This window comes from Alosa pseudoharengus, unplaced genomic scaffold (assembly GCF_046254945.1).
Source record: "Alosa pseudoharengus isolate Yale_2024_CS ecotype anadromous, Long Island Sound unplaced genomic scaffold, YU_APseudo_1.1 YU_APseudo_1.1_scf_1, whole genome shotgun sequence".
NCBI classification, from domain to species: domain Eukaryota; kingdom Metazoa; phylum Chordata; class Actinopteri; order Clupeiformes; family Clupeidae; genus Alosa; species Alosa pseudoharengus.
In genome coordinates, this window is record NW_027468564.1 from 35,799,060 (window position 1) to 35,822,103 (window position 23,044).

The window sequence follows — 23,044 nt, forward strand, 5'->3', positions numbered from 1 at the left end:
GATAAGTGTGCTTTGCTCTGATTAGTGCACTATTGATAAGTGTGCTTTGCTCTTATTCTGCCTCAATTCTGCCAGATGTTCATGAGTGTATCCTTATAAAATAGGGTTTACACAGGCTTTTTTTTATTAGTCTAAATCAATTCCTGTTTAATGAAAATGAAGTTGCACAACTCCATATCAGGCCACATAAAAATAGCATGTAATTGCCTAACATCAGCTGAATAGGCCTAAAACAAGTCCCTCCACTCGGCGGTCATATAGCAACGCTTTTTGGGCACTCATCGGCATTCTACTCAGCAGAAATGCGCGTGCGCAAGGCTTCACGACACCAATCTTGCTCCAGCGGCGAGTTCAGAAGACATGATTGGCTAGATATCTTCACAACACACCATATGATTGGCTCAATGTAGCCTATTTACATCACACCACATGATTGGCTCAATGTATTCACATGTCGACGTTTTTGCTGAGGAAGGGGTGGGGTGGGATATGTGTAGCCTAGACCAGGGGTTCCCAAACTTTTCCACGACAAGGCCCCCCAAATACCACTAGGTTCTGGACAATGTGTTATTAAACCCATCGACAATATTATGGCAAATGTAAAAATACATTAAACTAATCCTAATAATTATTTTAGCCAGAAGCACTTCGCAATGGAGCATACAGTGTGTAAAAATTGCATTTGGGGTTTTCTGCTATATGAGAGCTATCACTCTACTATTATTCCCAGTCATTATCATGGAGAATATAATGTTCAGATATGCAACAAATTATTATAATGGCATTGTATAACAACCCTCATAGTAATAGGTATATTTTACATTTTTCAAATGTATTTATTTGTTGCTTTTATTTTTCCTTCCAACTTGCTGAGGCCCCCCTGGCACCCCCTCGTGGCCCCCCAGGGGGCCCCGGCCCCCACTTTGAAAACCACTGGCCTAGACAACGGCCATATTGGCGTTACAAACTAGCCCCATGAATTTCTATTGAGAATTTTTTGAGTGCTGTGCCTCCTCATTAGAAAGTCTCTGGCAAAGTGAACTGTCCGCTGTTTTCTTTAGCACAACAGGGCATTCCATTCATGGGCACCCACTCTATCATTTCTTGGACCAATACCAGCAGAGAGGTGTTCCCAAATAATGCCTTCATTCTCGTGAAGGAGCCATATAGAGTTATGGATAACTCTATGGATCTATGGATCTTGAAATTACTAATGCACAGTGGAAGTGTTTAAAGCATATAGCTTTGAAGCCACCTCATCACATGGAAGCTACCCTTGGGAGAAATTTACCTTGAAGATATATAACTACTTGGAAGAAGTCGTTCACACTTTGTCAATTAAATGATCAATTTGATAATTTGTATGAACAAATAATTTGTGGATCTGCCGTGATTTGGATCCACTCCTATGATGGGTTTCTCACCCTTCCACAAAGTTTTAAAAATGCAGGCCTAGGGTTCTTGTGTAGCCAGTTAAACTATTTGTTGATTGTTGTTGCTGTTGCAAAAGTTATTCAGGCCTAATGCATAGTCGTAGTAGCATAATGTGAGATAATTACGTAGCCTCTGTTAAATTAACAGCGGTGAGCATTTCTCTACATTACAAATGCGTCTCAGTTGCGCAATTTTGATGCTGCTAAAGATGAGTTGTCAAAAGACCTCGCAATGACCTATGGGAAATTCTTGGCGGAATTCTTGAATCTTGCCAAATGATGATTGCGGAATGTTATGTCGTTGCGACTGATTTTAAGTTCAGAATACCGCAGTTAATTCTGCATAATGTGTGACTAACTGCAGGTAAATATGCCCTACCGTAGGACATGTACCGACAAAACCAGGGAGGAAGGAGTTGAAAGTGATTTACACAAACTTGAACTGCGCAAATCGAAAATAAACAGACTGAAGCGAAGCCCAAAACCACCATCACAGCCACCACGCACGGTGAACACCTCAGATATTACACAACCAGGTAATACTATTCAATAGAGTAAATGCAATTTAGTGTATGAGTTAATTACGTTAGCCACGACAGCAACTACGATTGCTTGTTTGCTGTTGGGTAACGTTATATAACGTTGTGTAGGGATGGCGGGCTAAGGTTAAGCTAGCTACATACATAGCTATCGAGTTAATTATCAGCCTATCAAAACATCATAATTGAAGTAACACTGCGTCCTTTGTGATCAAAACAGAGTTCAAGACACCTACCCGCCCTGTAAGAAGCAAATTTGGCCGTTTGATCAGTAAGGAATCACCTTGCAATGACTCCGAAAATCAACACGATATCATCTGGGATCAGAGTTCACCGTCCCCTATCCGGAAAGGTAAGTTTGACAATAACACCGTAACATGGAGATATTGATTTGAAATTATATTTTACCCCCTCTAACAGATGTTTACTTCATTTGTCTGCAAATGAATAACAATCTAGATGGAGGAATGTATAAGGGGAGAGGACGGAGAAAAGACGTTTACGTCGGAAAAACAGACGTAACTGATCTTGTCAGTCGGATAGCTCCTAAGGTAGTAGGATACACATACTGTATATTCACAATGCTCTCGCAGTATACATTTCCGTAGTATAGATATCCTTAACTGTCTTAAATGTGGTCTTTGTTCCAGAACTCGAGACCAGTGGATTCAGCAGAGTCTGAGCTCCAGTGGATTGAAGTCAATGGCATCCCTTGCACTCCCGAGCTGTCTCAACCAAGGACAAAGACAAAAGCCATCAAGTGAGTGTTCTGGTTATTTTACTCTTCAAAAGGGGAAATCATTTCATTGATTTCGAAAGGGAATCAAAAGGGAAGCATGCCCGTCTACTTTTATCACTGATTGCCCTGGGAATATATGATGACTCTTAGAGCACATTGGAGTTTGACAGGGACATGGTTCTCAAAAGGCATTGTTGTACCACAGCCATCATTATTATAAATGAAAACGGAGCAGATGTAAGCTCCGATCAGCATCATTACCGTGGACATTTTGCATCAGTATTACAACACATGAAGCACACCTCTGAATAGATGAAACAGAGTGCAACATAAATGTTTTTGCTCACACTGAATGGACAGCTAGGAACAATCTGATGGATGACAAAAAAGTGCACTGGAGAAGAATTATAGGCTGTGCATGTCTGTTTTATTCTGCTATATATTGTATTTTATTCTGCCTTTAATTCAATAGGACAGTGAAGGGGGTGACAGGAAGCACGTGGGAGAGAGAGATGAGATGGGGTCAGACAGGGAAATGACACACGGACTGGCCTCTTTTATGAACCTTTAATTTGGCCAGCTCAAACCTGCGTTGGTTTCATCATGTCTCAATGTTCTTTCCCACAGGAAGGACACCCATGACCATCTGAAGGAACTGGCCAAGCAGTTTGACTTCCAGCTGATCGGACTTGAGAGGCCCGCCCAGAACCAGAGTCCCACTCAGCCCGCAGACCTGGACGTCGAAGACCTCGATCTTTTCGCCGACGAAAACCAGGCTCCTTCCGACCCATCACCGTCCGGGGCCGTCAGGGTCCTGTCTATCGATCAGGACATGAAGGAGGAGGAGGACGACGACGACGCACTGTTTAACGAGCTTTTTGACGGGCCCACGGTGAGCATCGAGAACGGCCTCAGCCAGCCTCTGTCCGGCATCTCCCAACACGTGAAGCCCGCCGCCATGTCCACCTCGCAGTGCCCCAGAAACACCCCGGCCGCAGAAAACTCGGACGTGAGGATACGCAGCCACGCGCCGGCGGTCTCTACCGACGCGACGCAGGTCTCTACTACTGGCCGCGTGGATGTTGGATTTGACGACGACTGGGAGGACGACGGTCTGCTTGACGACTCCATGGTGATGGATATGACCCAGCACCCGGAACGCTTTGCTCCGCCCAAACACAGTTCCACGCAAAAGCCCGTCGCGGCGCTGCAGAGGGTTCTGACTGGCGCCACGGGCCCCACAAACGTTCCGAACCAGAACCGTCAGTATGGAGGCAGCAGTAGCAGTAGAGGTTTTGGTTTATCTCAAGTTCCGACCGCGATGCACAAAAGTGGGCAGACACTTACACCACCGGGAGTGGACGCCAGTCGCCAAGTCAGAACGTCCTCTGTTGCCGCAGGGTTGCCTAGCAACAACAGGAACGGCTTACAAAGCACTGGGCCTGTTGCGTCTCTGCCACGCGCTTCCTCGGACCTCCCAAACAAACCCAACAGCAAACCAACGTCTGCAGCCGTAACCCGGCCCCTCGTGAGGACCAAGGCTGACGCCAGTGGAGCTCAACTATGCCCAGCACAACAGAGACCTACACCAGCCACTGGTGCTCAGTCAAAGCCATTACAAGGACCCACATGGGCGAAGCAACAGGTGACTGCTGCAGCCACAGTTGAGGAGAAACCCACAGGTGGCGTGCTCGACGGTGAGGCGGATATCCCGGACGACGACCTAGATCTTTTCTTTGCCTCGGATGCAGGGTGGGACGACGACGTGGACGACGATGATTTGCTCTGCGAAGCGTGCGATGACGTGGAGTGTGCCATGCCAGCGGCGGAACAACAAGCGTTCGCCGACGGTCAGATGCTGAATCGGACACAAAGTCAGGCCACCCCTCCATCTGGGGCCACAGTTGGAAGCGCAGGGCTTAAAGCTCCCTGTCAGAGTAGACCGCCCACTACTTTCGCCCAGCCTATTCCACCGAGCAAAACCGTGTATAGTACATTGGGAAATAAGGCACTAGCTAAGAGTGTGCCTTCGACGAACCAAAGTACTGCGGCTGTAGTCGGTGGGAGTTCCAGTGCTCAGTACCAAAGGAACGTCATGAGGCCACCCAGTGCTTCTGCTGGCGCAGGAGCCACTTCCTTTGGAGGCTCCTCCCACCACACCACCACAGCCAATCAGCTGAGAGGTGTGATGTCTAATACTCAGACTGGCCAATCCTCGTTCGGTAGTGTTGGCCAAAGGAACTCTATGATGAGACCACCAGGTACTACCACCAGTGTGGAACCTCAAAGGCTCACGTACAGTAAAGAGACCACTTCCTTTGAAGGCTCCTCCCACCACACCACTACAGCCAATCAGCTGGGAGGTAAAGGAGGAGCCATGGCTGGCTCCAACCAATCGGCTGTGAGAATGGGTGGCGGCAGTAGCAGCAGTAGTAACCAGTATACTTTCAAGAGGCTCACAAATAGCAGCACCAGCGCCAGCGCCACAGGGACCACACAAGGTACGGTTGGACCAAAGAAAAGAATATAACTTGTTTCTCTCTCTCTCTCTCTCTCTCTCACAATTTTGTTGATGGTTTCCTAGAGAAGGTGAACCTTGTGAACCTGATTCTGTTACCTGTTAATATATTTAAAAAATATATATTTACGTTGCTTAGCTTTGCACACTTTACTCACAATCCGATCCAAGATCTCTTAAAAATCAGGATGTTTTTCAGATGTTAAACCAAAGTGTCTCTTGGGCTGATTGACTGTGCGTGTGTGTGTGTGCGTGTGTGTGTGGTCTGTGTGTGTGGTGTGTGTGTGTGTGTGTGTGTGGTGTGCGTGCGTGTGGGTGTGTGCATGTGTGTGTGGTGTGTGCGTGTGTGTGTGGTGTGGTGTGTGTGTGCGTGTGTGTGTGTGGTATGTGTGTGTGGTGTGTGCGTGTGTGTGTGTGTGGTATGTATGTGTGTGGTGTGCATGTGTGTGGTATGTGGGTGTGTGGTGTGTGTGTGTGGTATGTGTGTGTGGTGTGTGCGTGTGTGTTCGTGCGTGTGTGTGTGTGGTATGTGTGTGTGTGTGGTGTGTATGTGTGTGTGCGTGTGTGTGTGTGGTGTATGTCTCTCCTTTCTCCACAGCTCCCGTCTCCTACCCCGCTAACCCGCGGTGTTCCGAGGCCGAGATCGAGCGCAAGAAGCAGGAGGCGCTCGAGAGGAGACGGCTCCGAATGCTCGCCACGCAGAACCAAAAACAGAACCTCAGAGCCCCGTGCTAAGGTCTGGATCCGGTTCTAAAAAACAGATCAGGTTCTAAAAAAAGTTTCTCTCAACAATTTGATAGGATACGTGAGGTTGTTGCTTTACATTGGCCTTACATTATATTGTATTGGAATCTTGAATGAGATTAGCGAACATTGCACTAAATTACATCGCTGGCTTGATCAGATTTCATAGGTTTTAAAGGCACGCTCTCCCACAAGAAAGGTTGAAATTGATTGGTTAGAAGTTTATGATATTTTATTATTAATACCTATTATGGACGGGGTAACATTTATGAAGTTATGAAAGTTTAAACGTTTATTAAAACCTTAGGCAGGAATGGGACATTTTAGATGTTCATAATTCTGTCATTTCACATTTCTTGATTTACATCGTTTGTTACATTGAGGACATCTACTGTCCTTGTCTTTCATGAGAAACCTGTTTATTGGATGGCTGTCGTGGTCTGTCTTCATTATTTATGTCTGTTATGTTTTCTATCAATGTTTTTTTTGCCTGACTATAAATAAGTGAGTTGGCCTCTTTCGAAATTGTTTATTTATTGAATGGGAATATTATAATGGGGATTTTAAAAAATGTTTTGTGTTTGAATAAATGCCATGAACCATACCACCTGGGCTTTTAAAGTTTTTGTTGAGCGTTTTCACATTTTGTTGAGCGTTTTCACATTTTGATGAGCGTTTTCTTGTCACTTGCCTTGTCAGTCTGGTGGATTTGCAAATGAGATGCAAGACTGACATCTAGTGTACCAGGTACGACTTCTCCAGAATTTTCTGTAAGAAACTTGGCAAAAGTTAAAAAAATTAAGCTTGAAGCGAATAAAAGATGACAGGGTTCCCATGGGTCATGGAATTTCTGGAATATCATGGAATTTTTATAAAGTCTATTCCAGACATTGTGGCAAAGTCAGGGAATATCAGGGAATTTTGTTGCAGCAGTTTTAACATTTACTTACCAAAAATACACCAGGCCTTATACAGGTACCATGTCCAAAGTGCATTATTCACATAAAGAGAAGAGATACCTTGTACCAGATTGAGTTTCTAGCTAAATTCCCCCTGCAGTCACTGGGTTGGTGAAGAAAGTAATAAAATACAGTTGAAATCATAGTTATGCACACACACAGATAGAGGGATAAATACAAAATAGTACAGATGAAAATGTGTGCATAAAAATAAATGTGAGTACCTGTATAAAAATATGCAGGCAATTATAGTATGAAATCAATTTTGGGTACCTGAGACTGAGTACTCAAAATCCTTTTTTTTTCACATCACAAGAGATAATATGAATGGACAAATCTCAAAGTTGAAGGAAAAGTATTATGGATAATATGTGCTATGTTAGAAATCGTAATGCAAAATGATTAAAACTTAACATTTTATATATTGATATGAATTTTTGTTCAGGATGTTTGTGTAAAGTCATCTGATGGACTTCAAGACGGTCTTGTTTGTGATCAGCATGCAGTAGAGCAGGGATTCCCAAACTGTGGTACGCGTACCCCCGGTGATTCGCGAGCTGCTTCTAGGGGGTACGCGAGATGAAAAGGGCTATGGCGGACAGGTATAAAATGAAAATGTTAAATGTTTTGTAATTAATTCATGAATGAATACATTATTTCGAATTAGGTCATAATGATATGGAAACATGAAATTAAAGGATATCATTTATAAACTCTGTGTTCATCAAAAAAAGGGCAGCTTATATTAAACATGACGCCTGGAATAGCTAATAGAATGCGTTACTTTTGAATGCGTTGGATGGTCCGTGGGGGGAAAGTTTCGCGGATATAACAGGTTTTTGAAAACAGAAACAGAAAGGAGGGAAGGAGCAAAGCTAGGAGTTATTTCAGATGGGCAAGAAAGGTAACATGAAGCTAGGCTTTACATTTAACAAACTAAAGGTAGCCTAAGTTTAGCCATAGGCTGTATAGCCTAATGTTGTCCAAACGAATACATCCTTGTCATGCGTTGTTGAGTAGGCCTATTATAAGATATTGTATGTGGATGTAGTTAGGCTACTATGCAGGCTAATTTTCATAACTTTTTAACTGACCAAATGCACGCACCTAAAACCGGGAAACGGACAAATATTGTCAACGCGGGGGGGAGGGGGGGGGGGGTTATAGAATGCGTTACGTTTTTATGTGTTGGATGGTGGGGGTACGCGAGCCGAATCGGAATGTAGGCGGTGGTACGCGGGGGGAAAAGTTTGGGAACCGCTGCAGTAGAGGAACTAAGAAATGATCATTGCTTTCAAGTAGGCCATAGATATCTCAACTGTTATGAGCTAATGTGTCTAAAATTAGCCACTGGCATGTTGTATTTCAGTCTATGGCACATTATTTGAATATGTGGTATCTATGGTAACTCGGTTTTTGAACTCCAATAACACAGATGTTTGAAAAAAAAAACATTTGTGTCACATGGTCACTGTTCTCTCAGTATCTCTCATATAATGAGATATGAATTAAAAGTGGAAATAAGAAGTCCTTGTGGGCCATGAAGAACACCACAAATTGCTGTGTGTGTGTAGGCTATGTATGCGTGTATGTTTGTGCTGGGATGTGTGGCTTCCACCGTCTACCTCCGTCACTAGCCCTACACACACACACACACACACACACACCTCCGTCACTAGCCCTACACCCCACCACCCGTCGTTGTCATGCCACTGACACCTGTCTGATTTGGGCAGATAACTGCCTGCCCCAGCGTGTCGCACCTGAGCGCACCTGAAAGGCGAGTCCTCCGCCTCCGCCACACTGCTGTGTAACCGTAGCCAGCACCTGCATAGCTGTGAATCAGTGGCCATGAGCTGCTATTTCACTGCGCCTTCCTCTTCAACCGGCTAACCAAGCACCGAGACAAAAAAAAACACGCTCCTTGTCACGTCTGCAAAGATATTCGCTCATGTCACGGTCTGAATGTCTGGGCTGACGGGTGGTATGTGACCATAACAACAGTAGATGGACAACACAATATGCGTAGAAACCCCACAGGCTACAACTGTCTCCTCATTTGATAACGTGGTATGTGACAACACAACATTGTTCCGACAGGGGTCTCGTGGCCTGAAGATGACACTTTGTGTGCAAACGGAATGTGTAGTAGATGGTTTTGTGTTACGCCCTGCACACACTCATTCACACACACACGGCCTACATGTGACTCGGAAATCGTGCCAGAGTCTGTTGATAACTATCAAGGCCGACCCTACTTGGTCACCTGAGAGTTTGGCTGAACTCTGGATGACCCCTTGTCTTGCCTGTTCTCGGTGACCCCGCTCCCACCCCGCCGAAAACCTTAAACTTGACTTTGCTTCTTCGCCCCAGACATCAACCACCCACCATCAACCACCTCCCAATTACAGGGGACACCGATACGACGCTACCCAGACCGGGCAACGCGCCAAGCGCCGGCCCCATTCAGACCCAAAGACCGCTGCCCCTCTGGGGACCAGAGGCCGAGAATGAGATTGTGCTCTTGATATCTTTGTAATGTAACATCCTGGGGGATATTGATAGCTGGTAGGCTACAATTCGTTCTCTCTTCTTTCTGTCATGTTAACCCGATGATGGCTGATAGGGGCTTCGTGTTATCCGCGCTACGTGTGGGACAGCCCCCCTCCACACACACACCTGTCCACCTGCCCTATACCTGTCTGGCAGTGAGTTGTGAAGAATCTACTAACAGCCGGCGAAACACATGAGTCTTGTCGTTACAGTCAGGCTAAATTCGTCTGTCCGGGTGTTTAAATGTTACAGGGATGTGAAGAAGAAGGCGATCTGCTAACAGCCGGCGAAACACCTGAGTCTTGTCGTTACAGTCAGGCTAAATTCGTCCTGGTGTTCATAGGGATGTGAAGAAGAAGGCGATCTGCTAACAGCCGGCGAAACACCTGAGTCTTGTCGTTACAGTCAGGTCTGTCGTCTGTCCTGGTGTTTATGTTACAGGGATTTTTTATTTTATTTTAGGCCACTGCCATTTTCTCTTTGTGAATGTCAAAATATTTTACTGGGACCTAATCCCCTTTTGTGTAGAACACAGTAGGCTTAGCCGTACAATTTCAGCCTATGCAAAATAGTTTTCTGTAAAACCATGGTTTATTAACAGAATTACCTCTCTGAGCCAAGCTGAAGAACCATTCCCTAAAGAACCGAACCATTTCTCGGCGTAGATTTAGTAGATCTGTGATGAAAGTTATTTATGTCCTCTCATTCTGGTAAAGATGTGCACTATGTAGGTGATGGTTTTCTCATGAGCATCAGGGCTGTGTTTAGTCTTTGGGTTTTCCCTTCAGCATCTGGTTTGGCTTGAGTTCTGGAAGCCCTTTTTAGAACAGCTGGGCTTTGTTAGCAACATTCTTATTCTGGAACCGGTCAGTTCCCTCCACTGGCCGATTTCATTGTGCCCCATAGAACGTAGAATGGACTGAACCTGCAACAGCCCAACTCCAGGGACATTTCACTTAAGCTTTCACGCTCCACACTCTCCTCTCAGTGACTGGATACAATATTACGGCCTACACACACAACATTTACTGCCATCTCGGGAGCAGTATATTACAGAACAGTGTGACATTTTACACTTAAAACAAATCCTCGAACACCATGAAAGCTCTGTTGACTTTTAAGGAGACACATTTCCCCCCATTAGCCCCAAGTGTAGTGTATGTTTCAAATTAATGAATATAAGTGCATATTATGTGTGCTCCATAATCATATTAACTCCTCGCACCTGTTCACACACACAGAAAAAAAAGTATTTTATTCGAAGTCCTACTTGGCAAGTATCTTACTTCAACATACATCACGATCACGCCTTTTAAAAATAAAATCAGTCAAACACATAAACTCACTGTATCTGTCCCATAAGGCTGTTAGTACCCCACACACCCTGACTAAGTCACGCACATCAATGCTGGTGGTCTAGGTTGTCTCAAGAGTATGAAACAAATGACTCCCCTCTCTACCGGCATCTCAAAAATCCAACACAATCATCGATTACTGGTTATTTTCTCTCTTAGGCCAATCTGTAATGAATAGATTACATTTATGATTCTGAGTGTGTGATGTTCTAGGATTGTGAGGCAAGGATACTCCTGACAGGTAGCCTTCCTCTTGCGTTCCCATTGGACGCCATTCCAAATAACCTACTGTGGACCATTTCTCCTGCTAACACACCAGCAATCACACATGTGATAAATGCTTGACTGATTTCTGGGTCAAATTATTGTCTGTCATCAGAGCTGGACAGTAACGGAGTACATTTACTTGAGTACAGTACTTGAGTACAATTTTGAGGGATCTGTACTTTACTCGAGTATCATTTTTGGGGAGTACTCATGACTTTACTCAAGTACATTTGAGAGGCAAATATTGTACTCTTTACTCCACTACATTTCTATCCATGACCGTGAGTACCCGTTACTTCTTCTAAAAAAAAAAAACAAATCTCGGAAACCCTCAATTTGTTGTTTTTGTGTTTTGTGTTTGTTGTATTTCCCTCTCAAACGTGATTGGATTGTGCAGGCGCCACTGATTGGGACAGCCTATCAGCAATCACCTTCAGCTTTCCGCCAATGGCTGCCATGGTCAGATTTAGATAAGAGATGAAACCATGGATGAAACAATGGATGAAGACGCAGCAGGTCCATCCCGGGAATGTGCCAACCTGTGGCCACACCTCGCCAGACTATTTCAACAAGTTAATGATAGTTTTAGCTTCAAGTGTTTCAATTACAAAATAGTATTTTGTATTTGAAATACGTATTTTAAATACATGTATTAGAAATACTGCCCATCCCTGGCAACATGGTAAAAAGATGAAAATGACTTGATTACTTTCAATTTCTTTTACATTCTCCAAGGTATTAACATTAACATTTTTCATAACTCCATGTAGGTTGTTTCTGTAAATGTAAGCACTGTGGCAGTAGTAATGCAATATTTAGAAAGTGTAGGCTACTCTTGTACTCTTGATACTCAAGTACTTTTAAAAACAAGTACTTCAGTACTTTTACTTAAGTAGACATCTGACTTACTTGTACTTGAGTAAAATTTAGCAAAGGGTATCTGTACTTTTACTCAAGTAATGAAGCTGTGTACTCTGTCCGCCTCTGTCTGTCATACGGCCCAAGTTTTCTAGCAGCGCCCCTGTCGATAACCAACCACCTTCACTGACCCTGTCTTGTTTGCCTGGTCATACCCAATTCAAAATAAGAAAAAATATTACCTAAATTTTAGCATTTAGCATTACCTAACTCAATATGCTACCCAACTTGTGGTACGGGCCATGGTCATCTCACGCTTTGAGAAACCATTGCAGAGGATCCAGCATGCAGCAGCCTTCAGCGGCCTTCAAACATGCTCCACTGGCTACCTGTTGCCACCCGCATCAAATTCAAATCAATAATGCTGGCCCACAGGCCCAGTGATCTCCGGTTCCTCACCCAGGTACCCTATTTTATAAAGTACCTTTGTACTATTTGTAAATAATTTGTCATCTGGAACTCAAAAGCACTAGGGGTTGAATATTTATGCAAATAACATATTTCAGCTTTTAATTAATTTATGTTTGATTTTGTTAATAATATATATATATTCAATTCAATGGTGCTTTATTGGCATGACAAAAAAGGGCATTTGCATTGCCAAATATATATATATATATATATATATATATATATAAATAAATAGTATGCATGTTCACATTATAACACTGATTGGACACATGTGTTGAAGTATCTTTTTAAGATGTGAAAATGGTGATTTTCAAGGGGGCTGAATACTTTTGCAACCCACTGTAGTTCTTATTCAAGGCAGTATTGTCTCCTATTTGCACTGTACCTTTTGATTGTTCTCACAGTAGGAGTACCAGAAGCCTACTGAAACATGAACCAATTAAATCCTGCGGACATCTTCCTTGTCTGGGTAATAGAATTAAACTAAACTGCACCTGTGCATGTGGGCCTACAGATTCAGATGGTTAAACATCTGACTGTAGACAAAACAGGGCTTGGTTCCAAATTCCAACTATTGTTCAAGATTGGAGTTCCCCTATACACAAGGTAAAATTGTGTAAAGGCTGCTTCAAGTAACCTACCTTGTGTGTATTGATGATGTATAGTGACACCAAAATTATTTTTATTAGTAGTGTACATTTTCGATTAACCCACTTGAATCTAATCACACACTGCTGTGATATTTATCCAAAGTGTAACACCTGCCTAAACTTCAGACTGTCTGTGTATTTTCCTATAAGAAACCCAATATTATTCTCCTGACATTGGCCACCAATCATATTTTCATGACAAGTAAAAGGTGACCGTGTATAAGTATCCATCATCTGAAACAATGGTCACATTGGTGCGTATTGGAGAAACGCCTTCTTTGCACCAGAGCGGTCGCAGAAAAAAAGTTTGTGTTGTGTTGCATTGCCACCTACTGGTCACTTTAGGGTAGTTATTAAGCCATCATAAGGAAGCGGGGACTTCACTGTATGTGTTTTTGTCATTGTGTGTGAAGATTATACGTAGTTCTGAACTTTTATTGTGTAAAAACAAAACAAATGAGACTGATAACAAGTTTCAAATATTTTATTTCTCAATTTCATGTATGAAGTTTCAGTGGTTCCCACGGCATATGACGCAGCATGCAAACACGTATGAGAGGAAAAACAAAAAAAAAGGTCTAACCCAAGACTGAAACCATTTACATCTTTTTTTTCCTTTTTTTAAAAGCCCTTATCCCATCATCATCTCCACAGACACACGCCATTCAATTACAGCAATCAATTACAGCAATCAATTTCCCCTATATAAGTAGAGGGCTTTATCTTAGGAGGACGGACCCTTTAAACAGAGAAGAAAAAGAAATAGATAGGGAGAGCACTCGTAGGCTACGTGTTTGTAACAAATATTCTGTACAAAAAAAATAACATTAAAGAAAACAAATGTTTCCCCTCTAAACGGCATCTGGCAGTTGTCAGGGAAAGAAGCTTTTGCTGATTGGTTTAAATTATCGTCATGTGACGCTGATCCAAAAGGTTATAATAATTGTTATCACTATAAGAATGGTGAATATACGTAGTGGAGTTACGTTTTTATCGTTTCCATACTTAAAACATTAACCAAAAAGAGGTTTGGCAACATCCACATACCAATATGTCATTGTCATTCATATTATATTAACATTACGATTCATATGTAAACAAGAGGCGCTCTTCAAAATCGGATCTACATGCATACAGAAAATGAACAGAATAGAAAAAGAGACACCCTCCATGTCATGCAATCACAGGATGAGACCTCGTCGGATCTCTAGGGAAAGACAGAAGAGCCATCGTCGTGCAGCTACTCGGAAGGAGAGAGAAAAAAAACTGAGACAACTGGCACGAGCGGGCGCTTAATGCGCGCACCTCCGGGTGACACTGGGCCTGCACCATCATATATGCCCACGCGGTCCGTCAGAGGGTCCAGGCAAGCAGTTAACAACAAAAAAACAGAGAGTAGTTCACAAAGCGACTTCTTTTTTTCTCCAAAAATTCAAAGTGTGACAATTAAGTTTTAGTCGCGCCTCTTCCTACAGTTTCTCAAAACAGTCGAAGCAGAAAGTCGCAGTCAGTAAAAGGTTGCATTTAACTTTGTGTATAGAGAGAGGAGTGAAGAAAGGCTTTTGGACCTGCACTGTTCATGTGATATCCTGTTAAACATAACACACACGGTTACATTAGTACTTCCCGGTGTACTAATCCATAGTTTTCCTGACATATTTGTCTGTAGCCTACTTATCTCCACATCACCTGTTCAAAAGCTGTCCCGCAGTCTAGTCGGAAAACCATGAAAACACAATTACAGATTTTCTTGATGCCCATTTTTGGTTTGATTCGCGAAATATTAAGTTGTGTCCGTGAAGGTTCCTTGTGACAATAAGTAGCTAGGCAACTGTTTTCATATAGAATGGAACAAAAATCAACATCACATCGTGTCAAAAAAGCTAATGAAAGTAAATATACGCCAAGATGTTCAAACAGAAACTGATGCACTATTCCTTCTTGTATATTTAAATCAGTGGAAACCATTCACAAAAGAAAAAAGAAAAAGGAAAAAAAAGAATCACCAATTACACAGAGAAAGACCTGTCTCCAAAAAGGTAAACCATAGACGTTTGTATGTGCACAAATTTAAATAGTTAAATCTTTTCTCTCTACTCTAGAACATCAGAAAGCAAGAGGGCCGATGGAACTCCCTGACAATATAAATATAGCATACAATCCCCATATTACAAATAAAGATATTTCTTTTTTTTTTTCTTGTGTCTGTGTTTGCATGTGTGTGTGTGTGTGTGTGAGTAAGTGAGTGAATGATAGAGAGTATGTGTGTGTGATCTAAAGCTTAATATGTTCAAAATTGAAACTTGTCTGTTGACCTTCAGTGAAGGAAGCATGAAAAGCAATCTAAAGACCCAAGCAAAAATCTCTCTGAAACAGTGCTGTTTTAAACCTCTGCTGCTATATCAATTGCTGTATCAATATCCAGATGAAGCACTTCTCATATAATAGCCTATGTATATTAAATATGAGATAAAACAGCAGGTTAAAAAAGATCACGCTTAAACTAGTTTGTGTAATCTGATTGGCACTTCATGCGCTGTCTTTTGTGTTTGTGTCGTGTTGAAATCAAGTACATCGATAGATCTCATCCCACCTAACTACTATATATATATATATATATATATTCATATATTCCCTGTAGATAGATCTTCCTCGCATAAAAAAACAGACCAAAATAAATATTTTAGATAAATCCCCCACCCCTTCAAAAACAAGGAAACAAAAAGAAAACCACACACATACATACGCACAAACAAACACACACGTGCATACTGACATATACACACACACACGTGCATACTGACACACACACACACACACACACACACACACACACACACACACACACACACACACACACACACACACACACACACACACACACTAAACGTCCCTTTCCCTTTGCCTCAAAGTGAAATGCTCGCTCGACAATAGAAAGTGCTCCTCCTCCGCTCTGCATTTGTGTGTCTTCTGTAAAGTGCTACAACCAGGGGTGAGGTTATCGCAAAGAAGCCGGCCTAACCAAGACAAGCGGACGGGAGCAGTCAGAGAAGTCGAAAGGATAGAGATAGCGAAGAAAAAACAAAAAAACAAGCAAACAAAAAAATTGACTTCACACAGAATTACTTTCCATTGGAGGGGAAGGAAAGGAATTGGGGGGGGGGGGGGGGGGCAAAAAAAAAAATCAAATCCTTGAATTTTTTGTTTTCTTGCCGGACACCTTTAGCAGATTTTTCTTGACAGTGGAGAAGACAAGCAGAAGACGAGACCGAGGACCGGGGGGGGCCTTGTCCATGGAGAGAGAGAGAGCGCGAGAGAGAGAGAGAGAGAGAGAGAGAGAGAGAGAGAGAGAGAGAGAGAGAGCGAGAGAGAGAGCGATAGAAAGAGAGCGACAGTGGCAGAGGATTGAAGATCACACGTCAACCACCATCTTTTTGTGAATGTCTAGTCCGCCCACCACCTGTCATGGGGAAACAGGAGAAACAAAACATACATCAGATTGAAATCTCCACAATGGGCATAGTAGAAACAACAACATCAACATCAACATCAACAACAACAACAACCAATTACTATTGAAGGTACAGTTCATAATTCTGGCTATAACACATTCCTTTGAACATGCCATCTATCCTTCCCCTGGACCTAAACTAAAGCAGTATCACTGATACTTCCATTAAATTATCTAATTTCATCAGTCTCTCATTCTTCAGTGAAAATGCCATTTAGAAAATTATCCACCCACGCACAAAAGGCCTGAAGGGATTGTCAACACCACCCCGCTGTGAACACTATGATATTAACACCAATCACTTCCATCAACCAATCAACACTGCCATGAAAGTAGTAACAACAATAAATCAACACTACGATGAGATAAACACCAATCGCTTCGATCAAAAAAATCAAGACCACTATGATATTAGCATGCCTGATCGCTTTCTCAGTTTAGGGGGGGTCATTGTGCACATCCATTGACAGTAAAAGATATGGACACAGCCATCCCGTAGACTTCGAACGAGACGACACCAATTTGAACCCATTTCCTGTTGGTCGACTTCGGTTCTCGCGCATCCTCAGTCCAGGCAAGTGAGAAACGTGTGACGCTAAGCAACGGACTGAAACACAATAACTTGTCTGGTAGCCGTGCTAAGAAAATAGTGCAAGGTGCTGCAAGTTCGAGTTCAGCTTTTGGTTGGTTTGTTCTGACGTAGTGCACACCCAACAAAACATCACTTAATTGTTTTTTCCCCCTCGATGCTCGTGGACTTTCCCCCAGACTGCCTTCGAGTTTCTTATCTAGAGAATACGGTTACTTTGCTCCTGTGCGACACTAAATCGCGTGCTCATTACACCATGTTAGGATTGTTTTTGGAAAAAAAGTTTATTACTCAGTCATAAATGAGTTACGAGGTTATGACGCCAGTCACAAAATGTTGTATTTCTCCGAAAATAGAAAAGGTTCATACAGTATAAACACTTCAGGTGTAATGTTATTTGATGTCAAAGTGATGCCAAAATGAATGGGGGACAATGGAATGCTAGCTTGAAATAGTCGTCTTATAGTCTCAGAACCGCCCATAGTGGCTATGCTTTCCGAATGTTCGCCTACCCCCTACCTCCCCGTTGCAGGACAAAAAAGCGGTCAGTAAATGCTTAAAAAGTCCGCACACTTGTCAAATATTTTCCTTTTTTTTGTATTTCATTTTGTCATGCTGGCTGCTGAACGTTTTGACCTTGCAGGCTACCTCTGCAGTCCTCCTCTTCCTGGCCTGTAGGCCTACTCACCGCACAGAACTCCTCGAAGGATATCCTGCCGTCCCCATCCTTGTCGGCGTTGATGATCGTCTTGTCGACGATCTGCTGCAGCTGCGTGTCCTTCAGGTTGTTGCCCACCATCATCTTCAGCACCTGGAAGAGCTCGCCGTTGGATATGTAGCCGTCCTTGTCCATGTCGTAGATCCGGAAGGCGACTGGTCCACAGGGAGAGGGAGTGAGAGATAGAGAAAGAGAGAGAGAACGAATAAAAGAAAGAAAGAACAGACAGTGAGAGAAAGAAAGAAAGAAAGAGAGAGAGAGTGTGAGATAAGAAAGGAGGAGAAAAGTATAGGTGGGGATGATGGGGGGGGGGGGGCAGAAAAAGGAGCACACACACAATTAAAAAACAAAAATACCACAAGACAGAAAAGAGTGACAGTGTGCAGTGTACACAGGCGTTGCACAAAAAGGGTGTTGTTGCACTTGTTCCACTTACAGCGTAGTTTCTGTTCCTTGTCTCCTTTCACACTAAACTGAGAGACTCCCTCAATGAATTCTGGAGAAGAGGAGAACAGAGGTCAGAGAAAGTGTCATACAGAAAGAAAGAAATACAGAAAGCAAACAAGAAAGGAAATGACAGGACGGCAGGACCCATCAGTCATTAAAAACATGTCAAGAGCATGATCAGAGGCTTCCTGATACACTAGCAGTCCCCAGGCACAACAGCAGCCAACAGACTAGCTGAGAGAGATAAAAGACAAACTCTCAAGTAATCAGCTGTAAAACACTGCTAATAATTCACACTGCAAGCATGTGCCCAGTTACAGTACCCAAGATAACAGTGTAAAACAATGGGCTTCAAACAATGCCACATGGGTCTAATGATATAAACTTATAAAACACAAAACATGTAAAAGGCTTGTAAACGTTTCATGATAATGTTAATCCTTCTGGCATCTTCTCTTTTTCAAATTCATGTTGATGGCATATGGTCATGGCTGGGACACACACACACACACACACACACACACACACACCTCAGCCCAGTCCAGCTCAGAACACACCGTGAGGATGTGAGGAAAAAAAACATCGCTAACCAATACAACATAACATATTAGCAAGCTTTTATCAGTGCCTCCTAGACTGTCGGTGCCTTCTTGGTATACATCTCGCAATAGTCAATGAGCACAGTGTCTCGTACATAGACTAAAGTTATCGTGTGGCTTGTGTGGTGAGTACCAAGCTCACCCACCTATGTTTGGGCCTAGGATCTTGGACATGGCCTTAAATTATCAAATAGACTTTGACTTGATAATTTTTTTCTTAAAAATATCCCTGAAGACCACAACCGACAGGTAGAAAGGACATGGCCACAGCCAAGAAGATGTATGCGATCCCAGTCCACACACACACACACACACACACACACACACACACACACACACACAGACACACACAGACACACATTAAATGCAGTAATAATCCTCATGAACCACATCACCCAATGTCACTCACGCTTGTTCATACTGAGGTAAAATGGTTTGTAAACGTTTCATGAATGACGTTAACTAAACGTTAACTAACTCTAACATTAATTAACTAACATCATGAATAATGTCAACTGAGAGATCCTGGATGCACTGCACAATTCATTTGATAACAACAACAACCTGTTTGGTTGGTATGACAACCTACAACCACCTGTTTGGTTGGTATGGCAACCTAGAACCACATGGGGCCCATGGTGAATAACAACCCCCCCACATCACTAATCTACAGTGATCAGATAAGCCTTATAGGCACAGTCTCCGACATCAGTCCAAGTAGTAGTTGCAGAAGAGATGGTCCAGCAGCCCTCTTACCTTTAAAGTCGACTTCTCCATTGCCGTCGGTGTCAAATATATCTATGACTCGCTGGACCAGGGGGTTCTGTTGTAGTTCGGGCAGGGACATGAACTCCTCCACGCTCAGCGAGCCCGAGTTATCCAGGTCGAGTTTCTTAAACCTCTTCCCTAGTCTCTTAATCTCATCAGCATCAACTGGGGATAGAAGACAAACACACACAAACACAGAGAGAGAGAGAGACAGAGGGGGGAGAGAGATTATAGCAAGTGTCTGACAATAAATGCTGAACAGACATTTTTTTGAGATCCAGGGGCTAACTTCTACAAACCGCCCGAACGGAACCTATGTCCTCCGCAAAAATGACCATCATTCCGAGGTGCCACTGAGGGAAGGTAGCTTTCACATGTCCAACCACGTCACTAAAAGCGCACGCCGGACATCTCCCTCCACGCCCAATCTCCCGACACACACTCACCAACTCTTCTCCAACCACAGCACTACACTACACTACACAAACTCTAACGCTAACAAACACAAACACACACACACACACACACACACACGGTGCGGTGTCCACGCCGACCACTTACGTATGTTGCCGTGCCCACACGCCGTCCCCAGAAAGGCACTCTGGCCCTTCTTGGACAGAGCCTTACCCTGTTTCTTGCGCTGGGTGGCCATGGCCGTCCTCCCTCCATGCACTGGACTTACGCAAGTGGCCCACAGAGAGGGAGGGAGCGACGCTAGCCAAGGGCCAGCGCAGCAGGCAGAGGGCTCGGGTGGGGGTGGGGATGCCGTGTGTGTGTGTGTGTGTGTGTGTGTGTGTGTGCGTGCGAGTGTGTGTAGTGACGAGACTAAGCTCATTCATTAGCACACGTCAGCACACACACACACGCGCACACTTGTTGGCCACACTTTGGATGAGGCATCTTGAATGGGTTTATTGTACGTGTGCAGAATATGCATGCATGTGTATTCACAGTGTCTTGGAATAGTATTCACCGCCCTCAAATAAAAGAGATAATATAGTTCCAGTAAATATGATTAACTTAAAACCTAGAAGAAAAAAACAATGGGTTTGGGCCATAGCCCAGTTATTAATTCTGTTTATCGGGACGCCTATGAAGTAGATCTGGTAAACAAAAGTGTAATCACTGTCTCATATCAATTCTCTTTTAAACGGTAACTAAAACAACCATAGTAAGCGACAATTGAACTAGGATGCAGGCTTTGCATTCTCGCACTGGAGGAAATTTGCCTAAATAATGGGAGAACCACTCTCTTGCAGTGCGTAGTTTTAAGTCTTCTCTATTTCCCCCAAAGCTCCACCTTTTCATCCGTCTCTTCTCTGTTCACTGAAGGACTGCCAGGCTTGCATGGGTTTCCTCTGGGAGATTTCTAATAATCTTGCATGCACAGACATAGCATTTGGACTTGGTGGCATGGTGACCAGTAAGTATGCTGCCTTTTTTGGAAATGTATAACTTGTTCAACAAGCTCTACACATCCTACCAGTGTATATTGGTTTTGTTGCCTTTATGTGCAGTGGGAGTAATGGTGTGTGTGTGTGTGTGTGTGTGCGTGTGTGCGTGTGTGCGTGTGTGCGTGTGTGCGTGTGCGCGCGTGTGTGTGCGCGTGTGTGTGCGTGACAAGGTCGGCTTCTTTTGGTGACCATCTAAAAGCAGTTTCATCCCTACCCTGTTGTGTGTCTGTGCGTGTGTGTGCCTTCACATTTCTCCAAGCAAGTGTAATCTAGCTATTTAAATCCACCGTCTCCAATGAACTGCTGCTGCTGCCCTCCGGACCCCAAAACACCCACGCACACAGCAGCAGCACACAGCAGCAGCAAGAGGAGGAACGGCCACCTCGCTAGGAGATGCATCTCCGCACAGCGACGAGCCGTTACATAACCAGGCCCCACTCCACTATTCTGCGCCCGCCCGCCTGTCTGTCAGTATGTAAATGCTGCTATGAGATGCTCTCCCTCTCTTGAGTGGGGCTGATGGGTAATAATAGGAACACACGGAGGGGTCCGGAGTGACCTCGAGGAGTGGTATACAGTCCGCCGCAGACTTGAAGTGGCTGGGATTTCATAAAACACTTAAAGGCTCAGTCTGTGATTCTACTTGAAGACGACGTACACATTCAGTGATTAAAAATGACAAATTCAGCTCATTTCTCCTCATGTCGCTCCAGCCGTCTAGCCTGGTGGACACCAAAGCGACTCTTAAAGGAGATGGAGAATTGGTCAGGGGACGCTATGTTCACTTCTTGAGTCAATTCCAATGAAAATGCACGGCTGCGAAGCTATCAGCATTGATAGTGTTCGACAGCGCTGGTAATGGTAATGGTATTCCTCAGTCATCTTATAAACTATCCAAAAATAACAAGAAGAAAAATATCACTGACAGAAAACAAATATCACTGACGGAAATGTGCAGAGACCAAATGCGGTCAGAAAAGGCACAATTACCAGAAATGGCATAATCAAACACCCACGTTAAGCTTTTACAGATCTCAGCAATATTAACTACAGAACCCAGCAATCAACCCAGCAATGTTAACTACATAGAAAGACCTCCAGAACTCTCGCCTTAAAGTAAATATGGTCAAACCATGTTAGTTACGAGTAAAAAGAAAATCCGAGGTCCATATTCGTGCCATTAGCATTTTCAGGCATTCCGGGTTTGCTATCTCTTCCTCCATCACAACCCATTAATTCCTTCATCGGTCAATACACTCCGAGACACTTTGGATGCTACAACTTGTTACATCCAACATCCTCTAACAGGCGCTAGATGGGCGCTAATGCAACTAACTGAAGCAAAAACAGAAAACTGACACTCAAAGGACGCCATCTTGGCTCTACAGTTTAGTGACAGCTGGGGGGTGGAGTAATGGAGATTAAATCCTGATTCTTACTTCCTGGGACCCACTAGGGGATGGAAATATGTAAGGAAGCCCTGAAGGTTTATAATTAAGTATGCTGAACAGATGGGAAAACATGTTTTCTGACCATCACGCCTTTGGGCACAGGACGAATCTATGCTCTGGTGTTTCGCAAACAAACAAAACTGTACTGAAATAACATCAATTAAATCTCTCTCTCAATATCTGAATAAATATTGAACACGTTTATTCTCTCGTTTTGCTGGATTTCCACATTTGACACATTACTCATCTGCAGCTCCTCCAGATCTGTTAACTCGGACCATCCCTTTACCTTACATCTCTCAGACTCCACCAGCCTCCAGCTAAAAGCTACAGGCTAACTGGTCTAACCCACTTTCAATGAATTAAGTATAAGTATAAGTATATATACTTTTTTGATCCCTTGAGGGAAATTTGATCTCTG

At 43.4% G+C, this 23,044-nt stretch overlaps 2 protein-coding genes across 3 annotated transcripts in view; one reads left to right on the top strand and one right to left on the bottom strand.

Moving 5' to 3' along the window:
- The first annotated feature begins 1,710 nt into the window (after positions 1-1,710).
- On the top strand, positions 1,711-6,577 carry etaa1a (ETAA1 activator of ATR kinase a). The gene is made up of 6 exons (XM_076296044.1): positions 1,711-1,969; positions 2,193-2,324; positions 2,432-2,523; positions 2,623-2,732; positions 3,339-5,212; positions 5,828-6,577. The coding sequence occupies exons 1-6, from the start codon at positions 1,804-1,806 to the stop codon at positions 5,962-5,964; spliced, it is 2,511 nt and encodes an 836-aa protein (XP_076152159.1). The 5' UTR covers positions 1,711-1,803; the 3' UTR covers positions 5,965-6,577.
- A 6,977-nt stretch (positions 6,578-13,554) lies between these two features.
- ppp3r1b (protein phosphatase 3 (formerly 2B), regulatory s1ubunit B, alpha isoform, b) overlaps positions 13,555-23,044 on the bottom strand; it is a 29,427-nt gene continuing 19,937 nt past the window's right edge. For both annotated transcript variants that reach the window (XM_076288264.1, XM_076288263.1), the window contains exons 3-6: positions 19,707-19,883; positions 18,341-18,400; positions 17,875-18,059; positions 13,555-16,546 (exon numbers count right to left, since the gene is read on the bottom strand). In XM_076288264.1, coding sequence (XP_076144379.1) covers positions 16,499-16,546; positions 17,875-18,059; positions 18,341-18,400; positions 19,707-19,883 — 470 coding nt within the window. In that variant the 3' untranslated portion in view covers positions 13,555-16,498. The remainder of the gene's footprint in view (positions 16,547-17,874; positions 18,060-18,340; positions 18,401-19,706; positions 19,884-23,044) is intronic.

Coding starts and splice junctions, on each gene's coding strand:
- etaa1a (XM_076296044.1), top strand. CDS start 1,804: ATGCCCTACCGTAGGACATGTACCGACAAAACCAGGGAGGAAGGAGTT. Junction 2,733..3,338: donor ACAAAGACAAAAGCCATCAA/GTGAGTGTTCTG, acceptor TCTTTCCCACAG/GAAGGACACCCATGACCATC. Junction 5,213..5,827: donor CGCCACAGGGACCACACAAG/GTACGGTTGGAC, acceptor CTTTCTCCACAG/CTCCCGTCTCCTACCCCGCT.